At 35.6% G+C, this 18,057-nt stretch overlaps 1 protein-coding gene across 1 annotated transcript in view; it reads left to right on the top strand.

The window, feature by feature from the left end:
* Nucleotides 1–14,899: 14,899 nt before the first annotated feature.
* LOC127935613 (CUB and sushi domain-containing protein 3) overlaps nucleotides 14,900–18,057 on the top strand; it is a 183,516-nt gene continuing 180,358 nt past the window's right edge. Inside the window, exon 1 of the mRNA XM_052533684.1 lies at nucleotides 14,900–15,023. Within this exon, the coding sequence (XP_052389644.1) occupies nucleotides 14,900–15,023 (124 nt within the window). The remainder of the gene's footprint in view (nucleotides 15,024–18,057) is intronic.

Raw genomic sequence — 18,057 nt, 5'->3', positions numbered from 1 at the left:
GGCATGAATTTCATTCAGAGCTGTGGGATAGAGCCAAAATGGCTGCCAGTCAGGAAAGACCCTTAAAAGCAGAAACAGTCAACTGATCGGACATCACAGTTGCTTTACATGTTTTAGTTTTTGTCCAAGAATTCAAGATATGTATGGTTTGTCTTCTGTGTTGAACGTCTTTCACTCAAGGACAGAGAACATCTTTTCATCGTAGATCTCTGTCCCCAGGGAACTGTTAATTTGGGGTTTTTGAATACTGCCTCAGCTGATGACTGTAAGGATGAAGGAAGCCATTAGAGTGGAGAGGTTTGAGGATGTCATGAAGGAGTGGGGTTGGAAGGAAAGCGTTGAGCTTTAAGTTTCCATGAACTTGCATTTTAATCCTACTCCCAAATGGTGCTGTGTAAAGTGGAGATGTGTGATAAATACCACATGAACATATTGGGCAGCTGCTCTACCAGCCTGCTACATATCAGTTAAGTGGAAATTTGTCAAAATATGTAGCATCGTGTGTTGTTTTTGTGTGGATTGGCTTAACTCTGTGTTCTTGGAGGTGTCCGTCTTTTTTATTTGCGTGACTGTTTGCATTTGTGCACTGTCAAAAGTCAATGACGTTTTATTCAACATGCAGAGCTTTTTGAGTCACACACTGAAAATGTGAATTATTGTAAATCTGCATTATAAAGAAATTCACATATTAGACCAACAATATTCCAACAGATGTTGTTCCAACTAGACAGTGTTGCCTGAACAAACCGTTTCATATTCAACAATTTGTCAAGGGTTTTTGACTTGCCAATATGCTTTGTGTCATGAATAAAAGATGCATATACTATCACAAATATATACTATTATATTTATTTTAGTGCTGTCAAAATTAGCGCGTTAACGCATTCGATTAATTTGAAATATTTAACGCGTTAAAAAAAAATAACGCAATTAACGCGGTTGCAGTTTTTTTATTTCCAGTTGTGGTCTATGTGTGTTCAACGTGCAAAGAAATATGGATAAGACCAAGGAAGGACTTTTAGACGGAAAGTTTCAGTATAAAAAACATTACTCTTCATTCAGTCTGCCACAAGAAACAGCAACATTAAAATCATGAACTCAAATGTCATTGTTAAAAAAAAAAAAACAATGACTGTTGTAACAGTGCGTAAATCAGACCTTTCTGTAACACTTAACGTTAATAAGCTTAAACGAAAAAAACGAAATAATTGTGTAGCGGAGTATTTTTTGTACACAGTGCCGCGAACTGTCAATCACTCCTGTGCGCGTGCATCACTGTCCTCCTCGCAGCTGCAGCAACTTGCGCTCTCTCTCTTCATCAAGCTTTAAAACAAAAAGGGGACAAAAAGATCATATTGTATTTGTGCATAGGCTATAGATTAATTAGATAAATGAATATCTAAATTTGTGCCTTGCCGTCTACGGTATTTTAGAACTTAGAAAAAATATGCTGCAGCCAATGAGCAGCCAGCGGGGGCTGCAGGACGACTCAACCTCCGCAGACAGTTTTTAATGTTTATCAGACAATAAATACTCAAGATTTTGCTTTAGTATAACTTCCGGGACAATTAGGGCCAGATTCGGGAGTCGGGACAACAGTTTAGATTTCGGGACTGTCCCGAATTTTTCGGGACGTCTGATCACCCTTCATGAAAGAGCTGCATTACTTCATTAGCTTGAGTCTGACCTGCAGTGATAGGATTCGAATTTGGTGAGGTGTCAGTCAGCGAATCATCTGATTCTCGTCTTGTTCTTGCAGTATTCAGAGTCCGAAGCCAAGAAAACATATTAAGTGTTGTTGTTAACTGTATTTGATTTTTAACCGAATCGAGAGTGGTGTACACTCATAACGAGTTTCACACACCTTCTCCGGCCACGTTGAGTTGTTGACACTTAACAGTGGGAAAAGCGACACATGCGCTATTCACTTGTATAACTTAAGGGTGAATGGGTAATGTAGTTTCTGCTCTGTGTGGGATGAATTAGGAAGCTTGCATTGTGAAGGGCGCTCTGAAAATCGGCAGTGCAGGTAAAAGATTAAAACCTCTATTAAAACAGATGTCCAAATGAGCGTACCGGTATGCTACAAGCACGTTCTGGGCGCACGGAGAGGTGGCGGTACGCTCAAGAGCTATATTTGGAAGTGGCGACCGGCCCACTTAAAGCACTGGCAATGACTATACTTTGGAATTTTTTTGCAGTCCACTTAGAATTCAACATGGAAATCATTTTTGTTTTTTATTGGCATTGATTGTTTTGAAATTCAAATGGTACTTACATGCCTGTGTTTTTATTTCTGTAATAAATATGGCTTTCAAGCCAACAGTTAATTTGGAGGATATTGATGGTTTATTGCAGGTATGTTGTTTACATGAGAAAATCTTTGTTACAAATTAAACAAAAATTCCAATAAACAATCATATTTTGAATTTAAATAGTTTCTTTGTCTTGAGTTTACATTAATTATTTACATTTTACATTTACATATCCAAAAAGTTTCAGTCTTTTAATTGCGATTAATCGCGATTAATCGCGATTAATTTTAAAAAATTGTGCGATTAATTAGTTAATTTTTTTTTATCGATTGACAGCACTAATTTATTTATATATTTTTAAAAAGGAAATCCATACTTTTATTCAAGTATAAGCAGACTTCTACATTAATGTTACAAAAATGTTTCAAATAACTGCTGTTCTTGTGCAATTTCTATTCATCAAATATTCATGAAATTTTAACTGTTTTCATCTGTGATGATAATTAGAAATGTTTCTTGAGCACCAAATCAGCATATTAGAATGATTTCTGAAGGAATATGTGAGCCTGAAGATTGGAGTAATAACTACTGAAAATTCAGATTTGCCATCAAAGGAATAAATTATATTAAAATAGAAATACATTATTTTGATGTACAATATATTACTGTACTGTATTTTAGAGACATAAGACATTAAAAACAAAATCTGTGATTGTACACATGCTGTTGTTTGTGCGTGTGTGCATCTGTGTGTGTGTTTTGCATTCGGGGCTTTGTGAGCTGATGGCCTGAATTCTTCACTAATGAATTAAACATTCTGAGGGTCCCAGTCAAGATAGATATTAAACATGGCTCAACATACACAGTTTTTTCTTTGTGTTGTGGAGGTTGTTACTCTCTGCTGTTCTCCAGCAGTGTAATGGTTGATGTTTTGGCTGGGCTCTTTGCATCTGCAATAATGTCCAGCACTAAAGCCTTTCCATTGTGGACACTGGGCACGGTTCCTAGAAAGGGGCGTTCTGTGGGAATGCATTACCATTTTGTTAGTTTTATCCTATTAAAAATCCACTTTCATTTGAAGATGACTATTTGGAGCATTTCAAAGCTTCCCTTTTTTTGTATTATTACAACACACACACACACACACACACAAAATTATTTACTATTAAAAGTTTGCTTTTTATTATATGCACAATGAGCGAAAATAATTGAAATGTTTGGTAAAACTGGATAAAAAGCATCCACCTTAGCTACATAAATCTTCAACATTTAAGAATGACTAATTTATAGATGATTAAAAAATGTATTATTATATTATTGTAACATGCAGTAATATCACAGATCATAGTATTCTGCAATCTATTTAAGTTTGTGTGTGCGTGTGTGTGTGTGTGTGTGTGTGTGTGTTGTGAAAACAAAACCCCGCCTTTAGCCCTCGAAGTCCCCTTTATCGTTTGTACTGAAGATTTTTTTCCTTTCATTACAGTCGATTAGTCTAGAGACATTAGCATGTTATTTTGTGCTGATTGTGTTGATAATATTCAGGATAATTGCCATATTGAGTAATGTCTGTTGTGAATTAAATTACGGTTGAATTAGATTAACAGAATTTGATGCAAATGTTTCTTCAGCCTGTAGTGTAATTTTCATGATAATGAGACTCTCCCAAGCAACTCGTTGAAATGTTTCTAAGATATAACTAATAACATAGCTATAATAATGAAATTCATGGTTATAAAGTAATAAATTGCTGTAGAGATAGCTATTAAAGTGTGTTTGAATAAGTCTTAAACTTACAGAATTAGCACGCACACACACACACAAACAAATACACATACATACATACGTACAAACAAATACTGTGATAGGCCTATAAAAAAAGCAACAAGCCCCTCTCATTGCAAGCTGGCAGTGAAAGACAACAGCATCTCCTGCTCTGAGTGCGGCGCCTGACAGCTTGAGATGAGCAAAACGTTACAAATGAGCGGATGCTGCCACCAGCGCCCTCATCTCTTAAATCTGTAGTGTGCCGAGGCAAGGTGACGAACAAAAGAGAAACCTCTCTCAGTCATCCATCCAACAACAGGCCCTTCTGAATGAAGAGCAGAGCTCTATTGTTATTGATTGTTAGGGAGGGTGTCCTAGATCTCAATGTGAAACTATGATTCAGGGGCCGACAATGAAGGGACCAGGCTTTTCAATTATGTACCTGTGCTGGAGAGAGGTCATTTAGAAACACAGACTTTGTGTCTTATGTACAACTGTCTACATTTTTTTTTTTTTTTTGTGAAATATGAAAATTATTTAAACAGTAAAAGACTGTAAATCTTTTACGATTTCTTTATATGATGAAAAACTGCAATCGATCTAATGTGAGATTTCATCTACTTTAACAGTAAAATACTGTTAAATGTTAAGTTTTGGGAAGTCATCTTTTAATTTAATTTACAACTATTAACTATAAACTGACATTACCAAATTCTCTACTCAGTTCACATTTTATTTATTTATTTATTCATTCATTCATTCATTCATAAATTCATTTAAATAAGTCTCTCTTTTTTTTCATGTCAGATATGTCCATTAGGATTTTATGTTACAACTTACAGCATGTTGTTAAATGAATAGTTATTGCATTATTTTATTGTTGTGTTACCCTGATAGTTTTTTGCATTTGTTTATGACAAAGTGCATCGTCTATATATTAATGTTTACATCAGCTTTTGGAAAATCTTTTTTATTATTATGTTGCTTTCTCTTTTTTAGGTGGTTGTCAATATATTAATGTAGAAAATTAATGTTTTTTTATTGTAAATTTAAGGTCAATTTGTAAATCTTAAAATGTTGCTATCCTATTATTCTTTTTTTTTTTTTTTTTTTTTTTTTTTTTTTTGCATTTTTAACATAACATATCATAACATAAAGCAGTACAATGAAAATGCATTAACTAATTCCATTAATCTACTGTAACAATATATAATAAAAATAACAGCCCTAGTGGATGTTAGAAAAAAAAAATATGGAAACATGTTATGCATAGGTGTGGATACTGTGTGTATGTATGCAGTGATAGCTGCAAGGGCAAAAGCAAAAGTGAAAAGAAAGAATATATAAACTTACATAACGAAAGTAGTGAGGTATATATCTGGTAATGTACATTTGGCTTATAATTATTTTTGTGTGGTATTACGAAATGTCAAAAATGGGGACCAGGTGTTTTCAAAGGCTGATGATGATTGCTATATCCTATTATTCATGGTAAAGTTCTGGCAACCACAACTGCTGTTTTTTTTTACTGTAATTGTCTTTTTTAGAGTGGAAGATGAAAATATAAACGTTTCATTAACAAATGTAATTTTATTTCACTGTAGGTAGTATTTCAGCACTTCACTTCTATTATACATAAATTCCATCATAAAAGACTGCAAAGTATGAAAAGAAGCTATTTTGTGTATCTGTTCTTTACACACAATACTGATTGTTTTCATTTTTATTTTATAGTGAAACATTTTAGTCAAAATAGCCACTCTAAAGACAATATTGATAATGCTTAATGACATCCATTATGATTTCAGTGAAATAGAACATATTTTGGTGTTAATGAAGGGGTATTTGAGCCGTATTGATGGGGTTGTGGAGGACCACGATTAAAAGTTTGCAAAATAATAGTCTCTCTTTTGGTTTCATAATTTTTTCCTCTGATTACTGTGTTGTTTTCCTTTTTCTGTACAAACGATGGTTCTACTGTTGTAAAGGAGTTCAACGCAACACACTTGCCCTCCTACAATACATCCTGAGAGACAGGTCTGGATACTGTGATCAACAGAGTGTAGAGAATTGATCTGTTACTACAAAATCCTGAAAACCTGTTTACAATCGTCTCAGTGCCGTACACATCAAGACTTGCGCTAAAGCCTGTACAACAGCAAAAACAAACAGCCACACCAGAGGATGGAACAGACCAAGTGATTAAAGTTGAATGTGTTGTGATAGTAATGGGCTTTTTAGGATTCAGAACAGGTTCGTGGTGAAAAGGATGAGGGAGATGAGCAGGTGGGCCGCCACACAGAACACAGCTGCTGTGTAGCGACTGAGAACAGAGCAAAACACCAGAGTGCGACGCTACAGACGTGTCTACAGAAAAGCTTAAAATTCTATCCAGTTTTTTCTTCTTAAAATATACAATAGGGTTGTTTATTAGGGGTGAAATTAGGTTGATCACATTTTGATGGGTCTAGACAGGATGTCAAAAGAAGCATTACAATGGCTTGTGGTGTGAATTTTCTAGACCCTCTGATCATAGTTATATTTAAGGTAGTCCACTTTCAATTCAGGATGGTATGTTGCTCATATGCTTTTATTCGCAAAAGAGTTCAGATTTTACAAAAATTCTAATGTCTATATATGTATGTATATATATATATATATATATATATATATATATATATATATATATATATATATATATATATATATATATATATATATATATATATATATATTCTGTAATGGGGAATCTTTAGATGGAACCAAGTGCAAGCTTTAACCCTTTGAAGTCGATTAACACGTATATGCGTTGAGGAATTTTCTCCTGATAAACCCAAAAAGATCTTAAATTAAAGAAAAATTCTAGGCTACAAGCTCAAGTTCTCCAAAGTCCCGGGAACCAATGTTCTGTATGTGTTTTATGGCCTTATTCAAGTGATTTAACATTTTAGTTTTACACTAGCGCTGGCCTAACTTTCACTTCACTAACTTTCAAAAACACAATCATGTGAATACATGCTGCTCACATGTTATTATAGCCCAGTTTATGCTGATAACAGTGAGATTAGACTTTAGCCATTTAGATATTTATAAGAAACTGAACAAAAGGACAAATGTCAGGGCATGACAAAACTTCTCCAGGCCCCAAAAATACCTTTAGACTCCAGAGGGTTAACTCAACAGTAGTCAAACAGGCAAGGTCGAGATCCATCAAACAAGGTAATCCAAGGCAGTTGCAAAAGAGTAATCCAAAAAAAACAGGCAAGGGTCATAATCCAAGTGAGCAGTTCAAAGTTACAAATCAACATAACCTTGAAACAAGGGAATCTGCAACAGCAAAACAATATTTCGCAATGTGAATGCGCGCAACTTAAACTTATTGGAACAGCTATACGTGTAATCAGTTACGACATGGAGTGTTATGGGAAATGGAGTCTGGGCAAAGGGCTGGGATGGAGTGCCCTCTAGAGGAGCTCATGGGTAGTCCAGCTGGAAATCGTGATGTAGCAATGGAGGACCTGTGCCATGGAGCAGTGGAGGACCAATAAAAATTGAATATTTCTTATAATGTGTTATATTCACAAAACATTATTATTCTTTTTTTAAAGTTGTTTTACTAATATTGCCACAGAGTTCAGATAGCTAAGCATTTGAGTTGATTTATTTTATTTTATGTTATTACCAAACTTTATTTTTTATTATTATTATTAACAAATATCATATTTATTAGTGTATACCACATATACAATTAAAACCTATTTTTAGAAATGTTGTATTGAAAACTCATGGAGTTCATATGCATTTTTAGGCATTTTTACATTACTTTAACAATAATAGCTACATACAGTGACAAGAATTGTGTGTATCTGTATTTATTCACACAGCAAACTGATACACAGCTGTTATTATTAATAGTCACCTTATTTTCGGATCATTAGTCAACAAATCCTCTGTAAACACCGTAAGTGCACTGAAGGTTGAACACAGACACACAGATGGATCTTTAATTTAACTGTGCCGAGTGCTCGCTAAAAACCAGCTTGCTCATAGATCATTAGGTGTATTAAGTCTCTACAAGTTCGTTTTAATTCTGACATTTTGCTTTTTAATTATTTAATCAATTTTCACCAGCCTGGCACATTCAAGCCAATTTGTGGAGTTACAGACTTTATAGGTGGGAACTATCATACTGACAGGGCAATGAGCCAGTCACAATGACATGGAGGCACTTCCTACTCTCACTTTACATATTTCTTTGATATTTATAACCCAGAGACTCAAAACATTTTTGATTATGTATTGGTGTAATGCAAATTCCCTCAGATGTATTTAACTGTATACAGATTTAACAGTCTTGTTATATATTCTTGTTATATATGTGTGTGTGTGTGTGTGTGTGTGTGTTTAATGCATATATGTATATTTTTTAATGCATAATGTCCTTTTAAGAGTCACTTAAGTGGTCAAATATTTCTGGCACCATTGTAATCATGTTACCTAAACACAAGAGGTGCAAAGCTGGTAGTGTGTGTCCATTGCCTGGGCTACAGTGCAGAGTTTTGTTTATTATTCATAGAGTTATAATACTTAATCATACATTCTGTCATGGTGCATGATTAGAGGAGCCCTCTAGCTGAGAAACCTTTGGGAAATATGAGGAACTGTGAGAGATAGAGAGAGAGAGCTGTGTAATCCATTACAATCCATTCCTCTTTTGGGAATCAGCAATCTTATATGACAAATGACTGGCATTCATGATGAGACTTCCCAAACATTGTTGTTGTTGTTGTTTTTTCTAATATGTGAATCTAATATATCTACAAAGCTAATGAGAAAGTAATTGATGCCTGACTGTGATTGATTATATGATTGACTGAGTGATGGTTAATAAATGCAAAATTTAGGATAATCGAGTTAGGGTTAGGGTACATAGGATTTATTATGGATCATTTTACCCAGACACATTGCATCACACTCTGTGGCTAAAAATCTAATTCCATTTCTATAAAAAAAAAAAAAAAAAAAAAAAATTAATAATCAATTTAAATAAACTATTTTCTGCGATTAAAAACAAGTAATCATTTCAGTCTGGATGCACACAATCACATTCACTCGGGTAATACAGCATTGCTTTGTGCTCTCAAAAGTCAAGCTTCATACCCAAAATAGCACATATGCACAAAACAAGTATAAAGACCTCTGTGAATCATGTGCTAGAAGAGGAAAAAGCCTGCCGAAGTCAAATGACATTTGCCATCATGTATTGTTCACTGTAAATACAGGCTTTATTGAAATGGCTTCTGGGGGTGTTGGAAACCAAGCCAGCGGTGAAATATGCTCCTGTGTAAAAGCATTGCGAGGTCATTAGCTGGTTTGCGAGCTTCATTTATACTCCAGTGCGCCACGCCGCCTTCCTTCCTCCCTCCCAATCTGATCCGCAAAATGGAGTTTCTGGTCACGGGCCAAACAAGATATTCATGTGGAAATGTGACCAGCGTGCAAAATGTGGTGGTCTTTGATTTACATAAGCTCCAAAGAGTCACTCACAGAGAAGTAACTTAATTATTGCCACTGTACTGAGACAGCAGAATTGATGACAAAGTATGTAGCATCCACACAGTATACAAAAGCACTGTGTGTGTGTGTGTGTATTTGTGTATTTACATGCATGTGTATATATATATATATATATATATATATATATATATATATATATATATATATATATATATATATATATATAGTACAGTATATGTATAGTTCAAAGCTGAAAAGAGATTTTCAAGCCTAAAAATAGAAAAGTTTAATAGAGTATACAGTACAGCTTTAATTTTGTTGTTTGCATGCAATTATTATTATTTATTTTTTTTGCAAAAATAGTAATTTAAACAAATATGAGTATATTTAACTATTTTACATTTAAAATCTTTACCAGTCTTTACCACTATCCTGCAAACAACTAGGTTTAACTATCCTACAAACAACTAGTTTTAGTTGTCTGCAAGAAGTTTTGAAATTTTTCAACATAAAATGTAGACAGATTAAAATTTTAACCGGTCATAATAGTGTATTGTTTCATTTTCACAAACGCGCGCGCGCACACACGCGCACACACGCACACACACACACACACACACACACATATAAAGTATCATTAGAGTAGTTAAAGTAAAGTAACATTAAAGTAGACCCCAACAGTTGATATTATTCAAATAGAGAGATTTTAATTAGTACAATGTTTAAGTATTTTCTTCTTATACTACTGTAGTGACACACACACACAAAAATACTATACAGTTTATACAGTGCTCTTGTTTTTGTGACATATCAGGACACAACTCTGTATAATGACATGGGTACGACACAGTTATTACAAGGAGAGGGTGACTTATGAGGACATAACCCATGTCCCAATTTTTCAAAACGCTTATAAATCATACAGAATGAGGTTTTTTTGAGAAAGTAAAAATGCACAAAGTTTCCTGTGAGGATTAGGGTTAGGGGTAGGGTTGGTGAAGGGCCATAGAATATACAGTTTGTACAGTATAAAAAACATTACGCCTATGGGATGTCCCCACTTTTCACAAAAACAAACGTGTGTGTGTGTATGTGTGTCAGAGTGGTCCAGGAAGTCAACCACAGAAATAATGAAGATGGCAACTGCTTTTTCATGTGTACATCTTCTGTATTTTTCTTCCCATCTGTTGAGCATGATTGTTCACAAAAAAGCCCCTTGCAGTTTGGATAGTGTCGGGCCCTTCCCACTGTGCTGAGATGGATAAAGTATGGCTCCCACGATGCCATGGGGGTGGAGAGGCCTTGACTCCATGTAGCAGAGAACAAGAGGAGAGTGCATCATGAATGGGAGGAGGGAGGGAGGACGGGGAGGAGTGTAGGGAAGGAGGGGTGCTCTGCCACAGAAGGAGTGCCCATGGAGAACACTGATTACTTACTTTCAAAACATCAGTTTGATGGAGAGACGCGAGCGGCTTCCCAGCGGCCTCTCATTCGTCTGTGCTAAGGCGGTCTGTGATTGATGAGGCGACCGCCGGTGTGAGACCCATGCTGTAGACCCTGCTTTCATCTCACTCCCTCTCTCCATTGCTCTGCCATGCTCTTCTCTCTCTTTTTCTCTTTCCATATCTTGCCCCCCTCTCTCGCCACGGGAGCCCAGGTATACAGGATGTTGATGAAGTTTCAGAAAGAGTGTTCATTTCTGTGTGAGGCAGTAATGATTGGTGTGCTATTTATAAAAGCAATGCTTCATCCTAAAATGAAAATATTATGTTTATAAATATATTTTTATTTACTACCGTTCAAAAGTCTGTGGTGGGTAATTTTTTTTTTTTTTTTTTTTTTGAAAGATGTCTTTTATGCTAACCAAGGTTGCATTTATAATTATATAGATAGATAGATAGATAGATAGATAGACAGACAGACAGACAGACAGACAGACAGACAGACAGACAGACAGACAGACAGACAGACAGATAGATAGATAGATAGATAGATAGATAGATAGATAGATAGATAGATAGATAGATAGATAGATAGATATTGTGCAAGTAATGTTTGTATGCAAAAAAGAAGAGGATCTCTATGTTAGTGCTGCCACCTATCTTAATTAGCAGCTATGCAATCAAGACTGATTCCCTGATTAAGGAACATGCCAACAGCTTTCATTTTGCTAATAATGAATCGCTCATAATTTTGCACAGAACTACTGAGAGCTATTGATCCGAGAAAAAGGATGTGACTCGCATTGCAAAAGCATAAAAGCTCGCCTAATCCATTATGGTCAATGACGATGTGCTCTTATTTTTCCTTTCATCATGAGAAGGCTCTACTCCTTTTGTCTCAATCCCCCTTTTTGAAGTTTGTTTTAGTGAAGTCGATGTGTTTTGAAGCCACATTTCATTTTCTTGAGTATGAGCATGCTCTATAGTTTAGTGTGTCTTTTGCTGCATTTATTGATCTCACTGGGTCATTCACATCATTTACGTGCATCTCAGCCTTAGACCAGCATCTGAAATCTCACACACCCACACTACATTAGCTCTGATTTGTGGTACAAGTTGGGGAGTAATTTTGTGTGATTTAGTGTTTGTCTTTCCTTGCTGAATGTCTGAGTAATGTTTGAAATGATTTCTGTTAGTGTTTGTAATGTCATTTCCTAACAAGAAAAGCAATATTTCTGTCAACACAAATATCTGCATCACTCAACTAAAGCAATTATTAAGTGTTGTTGTTTTCACAGTCTAAGGGCCCTATTTTAACGATCTAAACGCAAAGTGTAAAGCGCACAGCGCAGGTGCACTCAGGGCGTGTCCAAATCCACTTTTGCTATATTAACGACGGAAAAACGGTCTGTGTGCCGGGGCACATTTTTGGAATGGGTTGTCATATTAGTGCTTATAAAGTAGATATAATGCATGACATCCATTATCCTACCCAAAACCCAAACTTAACAAATACCTTATAAACTATTAATAAGCAGCAAATAAGGAGTTAATTAAAGCAAAATTCATGGTTAGTTAATAGTGAGAATTGGACCCTAAAATAAAGTGTGACCGCTTTTTCTACCAACGCGCTCTATATGTCCATATATATGTATATCGGTACATACCTCGGTTTTGATATCACAGTTCAGTACAGTTTCGGAACAGTAGGGGGAAGACAATTTGTTTTATTTCTTTATTTTTTTATGGTTTTTGAAAGAAGTCTCTTTACATTTATTGTTTCTATACTTTGCAACAGTTGCTGTTTGGTCCAAAATATAGAATGACATAAGCAACCATTTTGAGCAATATTAGTTTCCTTGCAGCACCATAACAGCTAGTCCTTTTTATAAAGCATTTCTACATCCCATATGGATTAACTGCATTGACATTGTAGGATTTGCTTATATACCACTTTTAGCTCATCCATGTGTTTGATAACCCCCTCTTCCTTTTCCTGACCTTGCCTTCCGACAAACATCCACACACACAAACACACACAGAGAACAGACACAACAGACACTGGAATGAGCTATGTTGATTAAATTACATTTATTCACGTGAAAGGGTTTAATGGCTTGCATGGAGATTTATTCAGGGGTAGATAGAGGAGGTGTTGAGGAATCTGAGCTCTGGTGTTGTGGTTGGTTTCAAACACTGCCAGCCTCTCCAGCTCGCGAGAAATTATGTTACTGCAAAATTCACACTTATTTAATTAAACTGTCAGGCAATTACAAATGTGGAGACGTGCTATTCAGGAGGGTGACTCACAGCAGAGACTATCGCATCAATAAAGCAAATTTGCCAGTGCACTGATATTCACTTTACAATTAAAGAACAAAGCTGTATTTCTTTTCAATAGTGAGCTGATATAAAAGACCATTACTGAAATGCTACATTTTATGTGTTTCTTAGTCATCTAAAGAAATCTGAGGGAGTTCTAGCCCACATTCTAGGAGAGGTTTCAATACTTTCAATGTAGCAATGGAGGGCCCGGTTGCAAGGGCATGGATGGCCTGTTTTTTTATTAATTTGCAATGCAGACTTTTCAAAGAATTTTAAAGAAGTTTTTTTTTTTGTGACCTTCACCATCATTTTGAGTCATATGAATGCTGAATAATGCATTTTATTCACTAAATAAAACAAAAAAAAAAATGCAAGAAATGTTTTACAGAACTAGGATTCAGTAGCAGGTTCAGTATTAAAAATGAATGCATTTATAAAGTTGTAAATATATTTAACAATATATTTCCACCATGCTAACCATCCACCACGAATCTTTGTTTTTGGTAGTTTTAATCTAAATATTTATTTCAACAGGATGAATTTAATTTCCTCTGCCATCTCGTAGGGCTCTTCTGGGACATGTAGTCATTTGGAAATTGCAGTGAAAAAAATGATGCAATGAGAAAAACAAAAAAACTTCTTGCACATATTTTGGAACATAGTAAGTGAAAAAAAAATGATGCTGCGATCAACTGTTGTAATAATGATATAGCATTCCAAATATATGATTTAATTGGAAATATTCATTTTCAGATATTAGTACGTGGTGAAATGTGTATCAAGCAAGATGCTTACTGGTGATCTTCTCATTATCTTTATTTTTATGCTTTCATATATTTATTCAACAATAGGTCTGACAATTTCAAATATGGAATAAAGTAGTTAATAGGACTAGTGTGTGTGGGAGTGAAAGAGAGAGACAGAAAGATAACAGTAATGATATGGCTCTGCTCCAGCCTGTGAAGGCCATTAAAGTGTGATTCATGTGGCCATGTCCTTTAATGACATCTCCAGTTAGTCATCAATAAAGTGAGACAGATGTAGGATGAAGATAGAGCATTTTGATGGGTGGAGAGTTGGGGTTACAATGACCTCTGTCCACTGTTGCAGCACCAAGCTGATTCAGGCCACGGCACGCGCACACACACACACACACAATAATATTTTTTACTTGTCAAAATGTTCCGTTTGTGTGCACCGCCCCTCAAAAGTGTCCAGGGAACCTTCTGGTCATATCTGACCTGACTAAGGTGTGGACTAAGTGTTAAGGTGATTGCACTCTGTTAAATGTCCCAAGTGCCATGCTTCAAAATGTCGGTACTGTATATTAGATCAGTGACCTTGGTAGTATATTATGAGCTCTCAGAAAGTTTTATATTTCAGAAGATAAAATATTGGCTATCCAAACATCTACTTTCATGGCCTAAACAGAGTGATCATTTAAACTCGTTTTGACAGTGCTATCTATCATTGTTTTTCTACAAAACGTGAGTTTTACAGCCCATCTAGACAGATGCCATTTTATTATAAATGTTTTGTTCTAGTCGCTGTTAATGGGTGACTATCCGTAACCAATGTAAAGAGTTTTCCTTCATGTTTTACAGGCTATCCGGAATGAATGTCCCATCTCCTATTGTTAGCAACAAGAACTGGCTGAGGTTACACTTTGTTACTGACAGCAACCATCGATACAAAGGCTTCAGCACCCATTATCAAGGTAAACCACTCACTTTGTCATTGCAAATGCATGGTTTCCTTTGCTAGTATTGCTCTTGTGAACACTGTAAGTGAAAGTCGATTTAATTGTCCTCTATAGATAATTAATTACATGATTAATTATCTTTGATTTGAGTATTTCTGTTGCATAAAAGGTGCAAAAACTTTTCAAGTTAAACACTTTTTTTTATATATCAATTATCAGTTTGTTCCAGATATCCAGTTAATGCAAGCATGAGAAATATCATTTAAAACTGTGTTGATTGTCATTGACTTCAGTTCACATTGCTCTTTTTGCAATAATTTTCAACATTCAGAGTGAGAAAAGTGTTGTTTTTGCTGCCAATGCTTGAATGCCTCTTTCCTTTTTTGGTTTGATTTGTTTTGTGCCGTTTCTCCAAACTAACTCATATTTCAACAACAAATCATGTTTTGTCTTTTTTGGAAGTAGCTATCTTTTTGCTTCTCTCATAAAAAAAGGATGCTCAATTGAAATAAAATGGTGGGGAGTTGAAAGAAAGAATGGCGAAAAGCAAGCCACTTTTAAGTTTTATTCTTTAACAGGTCATCCATAGCCATCATTTTCTCATGTGCTTGGCTGCATACTGTGTTTTTGAACTACTTACACACATTTACCATAAACCCAATTCCAGTATCTATACAGCCATTCACTGGAAGCTGTTCTGTAGAAGTCTGGAGTGAAATATGAAATTGTTTGCCAACCCTTACATATCTGTGCTTTTATCTTATTGAAGTGTTGTACAATGATTGTATATATGGAAATTCATATAGTATGTCTTTACTGGGTCTTTTGGATTCTTTTCTGAGCCTCAAGTAAAATCAAACCTCATTTGCATGTGATTTTTGTACGAAAACTAGTTTCTGCCATAGGGATAAAAAAAGATAATTAAAAATGATTTCACAATTCTCACCTTTTTCAGAATTGCAATATATAAACTCATCATTTTTAAAAGAAAAGTCAGAATTGTGGGATATAAATTTGCAATTATTGTTGATTTTTTTTTTATCTTTGGCAGACAAATAATTGCGAGATTTAAACTTGGAATAGTGAGGAAAAGCCAGAATTCTGAATTTTTATCTTGCAATTATGAATTCAGAGTTGACATCTTCGCTGACTTTGGCAATTACCTCATTTACATTTTTATCCCTTGCTGAAAACGTACTTCCATAGAAGGGCTTTGTGTAACTTTAGAGACTTTTGTCAGATCAGTCTGTCTCTATGTCCTTTCCTTTAACTAGCCATGCAATCATCTTGGATAATTGAAAATGTGAGCAGAACTTGAGCTATAGGATTGGACTTGTTTAATTTGTGTAAGATCCAAGAGTGCTGATTAGAAGCTTGCTGCATTGAATTGAGCTGGCATGAGTTTTGACTGTGAAATAGCAGGTACTCACTGCATCTCCAGCACAAGTGATCATGTTCAAAAAGCAACATCTGCACTGCGCTTCAGGACACAGCCCAGCAAAATCCAATTTAGCACACTGATTCATCTGAAAGAGATGCCATCAAAATGGAAGGCCATTCCATTTCAGCCCGCTCCACTCTTATACACATTAACCAGCTGTTGCTGGTTCAAGATGCCAGTTGATGGAAATGCTCATCTGCAGAAAATAAAGCTGTTATTGGCAGGGGCTGTTTGGCTTCAGTATACACAGACAACCCGGATCTCCATCTGAGAAACTCAGAGTCCAGCAGCATGAAGTAAATCCTGGAATGTTTTCCTCAAAAAGCTTAATTTCTTTGCAGCTGAAAAAAGAAAGACAAACATCTTGGATGACATGGGGGTAAAGTAAATTATCACGAATGTTTTATTCTGGAAGTGAACTTCTATTTTAAGAGAAAAGTTGTTTAAACGAGGTGTAAATGAGGAACAATTACATTCTGTTTTACTTTTATTTTTTGAAAAATATTTGTTTTGTGTTTTATATTTAAGTTCTCCCATATTTTATTTGATTTATTTTTGGTCATTCATTAGTCACATGCTCCAGGAAAGGTGTCTTCAGATGATTTCTGACGATTGGAATTGATTGCTCTAATAAAGGTTGGCAGTGATAGTGAGTGTGAAGTGTTTGAAAGTGACCTTGTGCTGCATTGTGATGGTTCCACCAGAATTTTTTTTTATTCATTCGCCACAGGGAACGAAAGGGAATGTAAATTCTTTATGCTGAAATTCTTTATGTCTTGAGAATTTGATGCTAGCGGCAACAAGCAGCGAGTGGAAAGTGTATGACATGGCTCTTCTTCGGCTGATTGAAGTCCAGACATGCTGCTGTTTTCTGGATCACCCGTAAAGGCTTGGTGGTGCTAGCTGGAAGGCATGCTAGTAAAGCTGGCTAGTAAAGGTCTTTCATTCATAAAATGTAATCAAATTCTCAATATGGCACCAGAAGCTGAACTGATGTAATAATTATATTTGAAATAATGAGTCAGAGTACAGTAACTTGGCGAAACTGAGTGCGTGGGAGGTCTATAGTATCTTCAAAAATGTTTAACTAACAGAAACTCAAAAAAAATGTAAAATAATAATAATTGTAGAAGCCCAGATTTGATAATCCTGCATGAAAAGAGCTGCTTCCAGACAAACATGGAATGGGAAATCCCAGCTAAACTTTAGGTTTGCCAAATGTGTGAGGCAGAGTGCTTGATACAAACCTAAAATTCCTGAAATATGAACTGTATGTGGATGTATACTGGAATCTGTGAAAGTTCATAGGAATCCTCAGAGCTAGTGCTAGTAGTGAGGAGTAATTGCTGTGAGGTGTGAAGGCCTTTTGTATGTTAATGACTAGCAGGTAGAGGTACTTCCTTTGTTATCAGAGCTGGGGGCAAGGGGTTGTAACCATGGTGAGCCTTTTGTAGGACAGCAGATACTTTATTATTGTACATAAAATCTGGATAAAACACCATGTGTAATGATGAGCCAGAGACGTTCGGATCCGAATGCAGCACTTTATTAAAGAATGGTCAAACAGGCAGAAATCAGGAATGGTGTCAGGTGTGTCAGGGATAACCA

Source organism: Carassius gibelio, chromosome A19 (assembly GCF_023724105.1).
Source record: "Carassius gibelio isolate Cgi1373 ecotype wild population from Czech Republic chromosome A19, carGib1.2-hapl.c, whole genome shotgun sequence".
NCBI lineage: Eukaryota > Metazoa > Chordata > Actinopteri > Cypriniformes > Cyprinidae > Carassius > Carassius gibelio.
The sequence above is the reverse complement of the archived record's forward strand: the minus strand, read 5'-3'. Positions and strand labels throughout refer to the sequence as shown.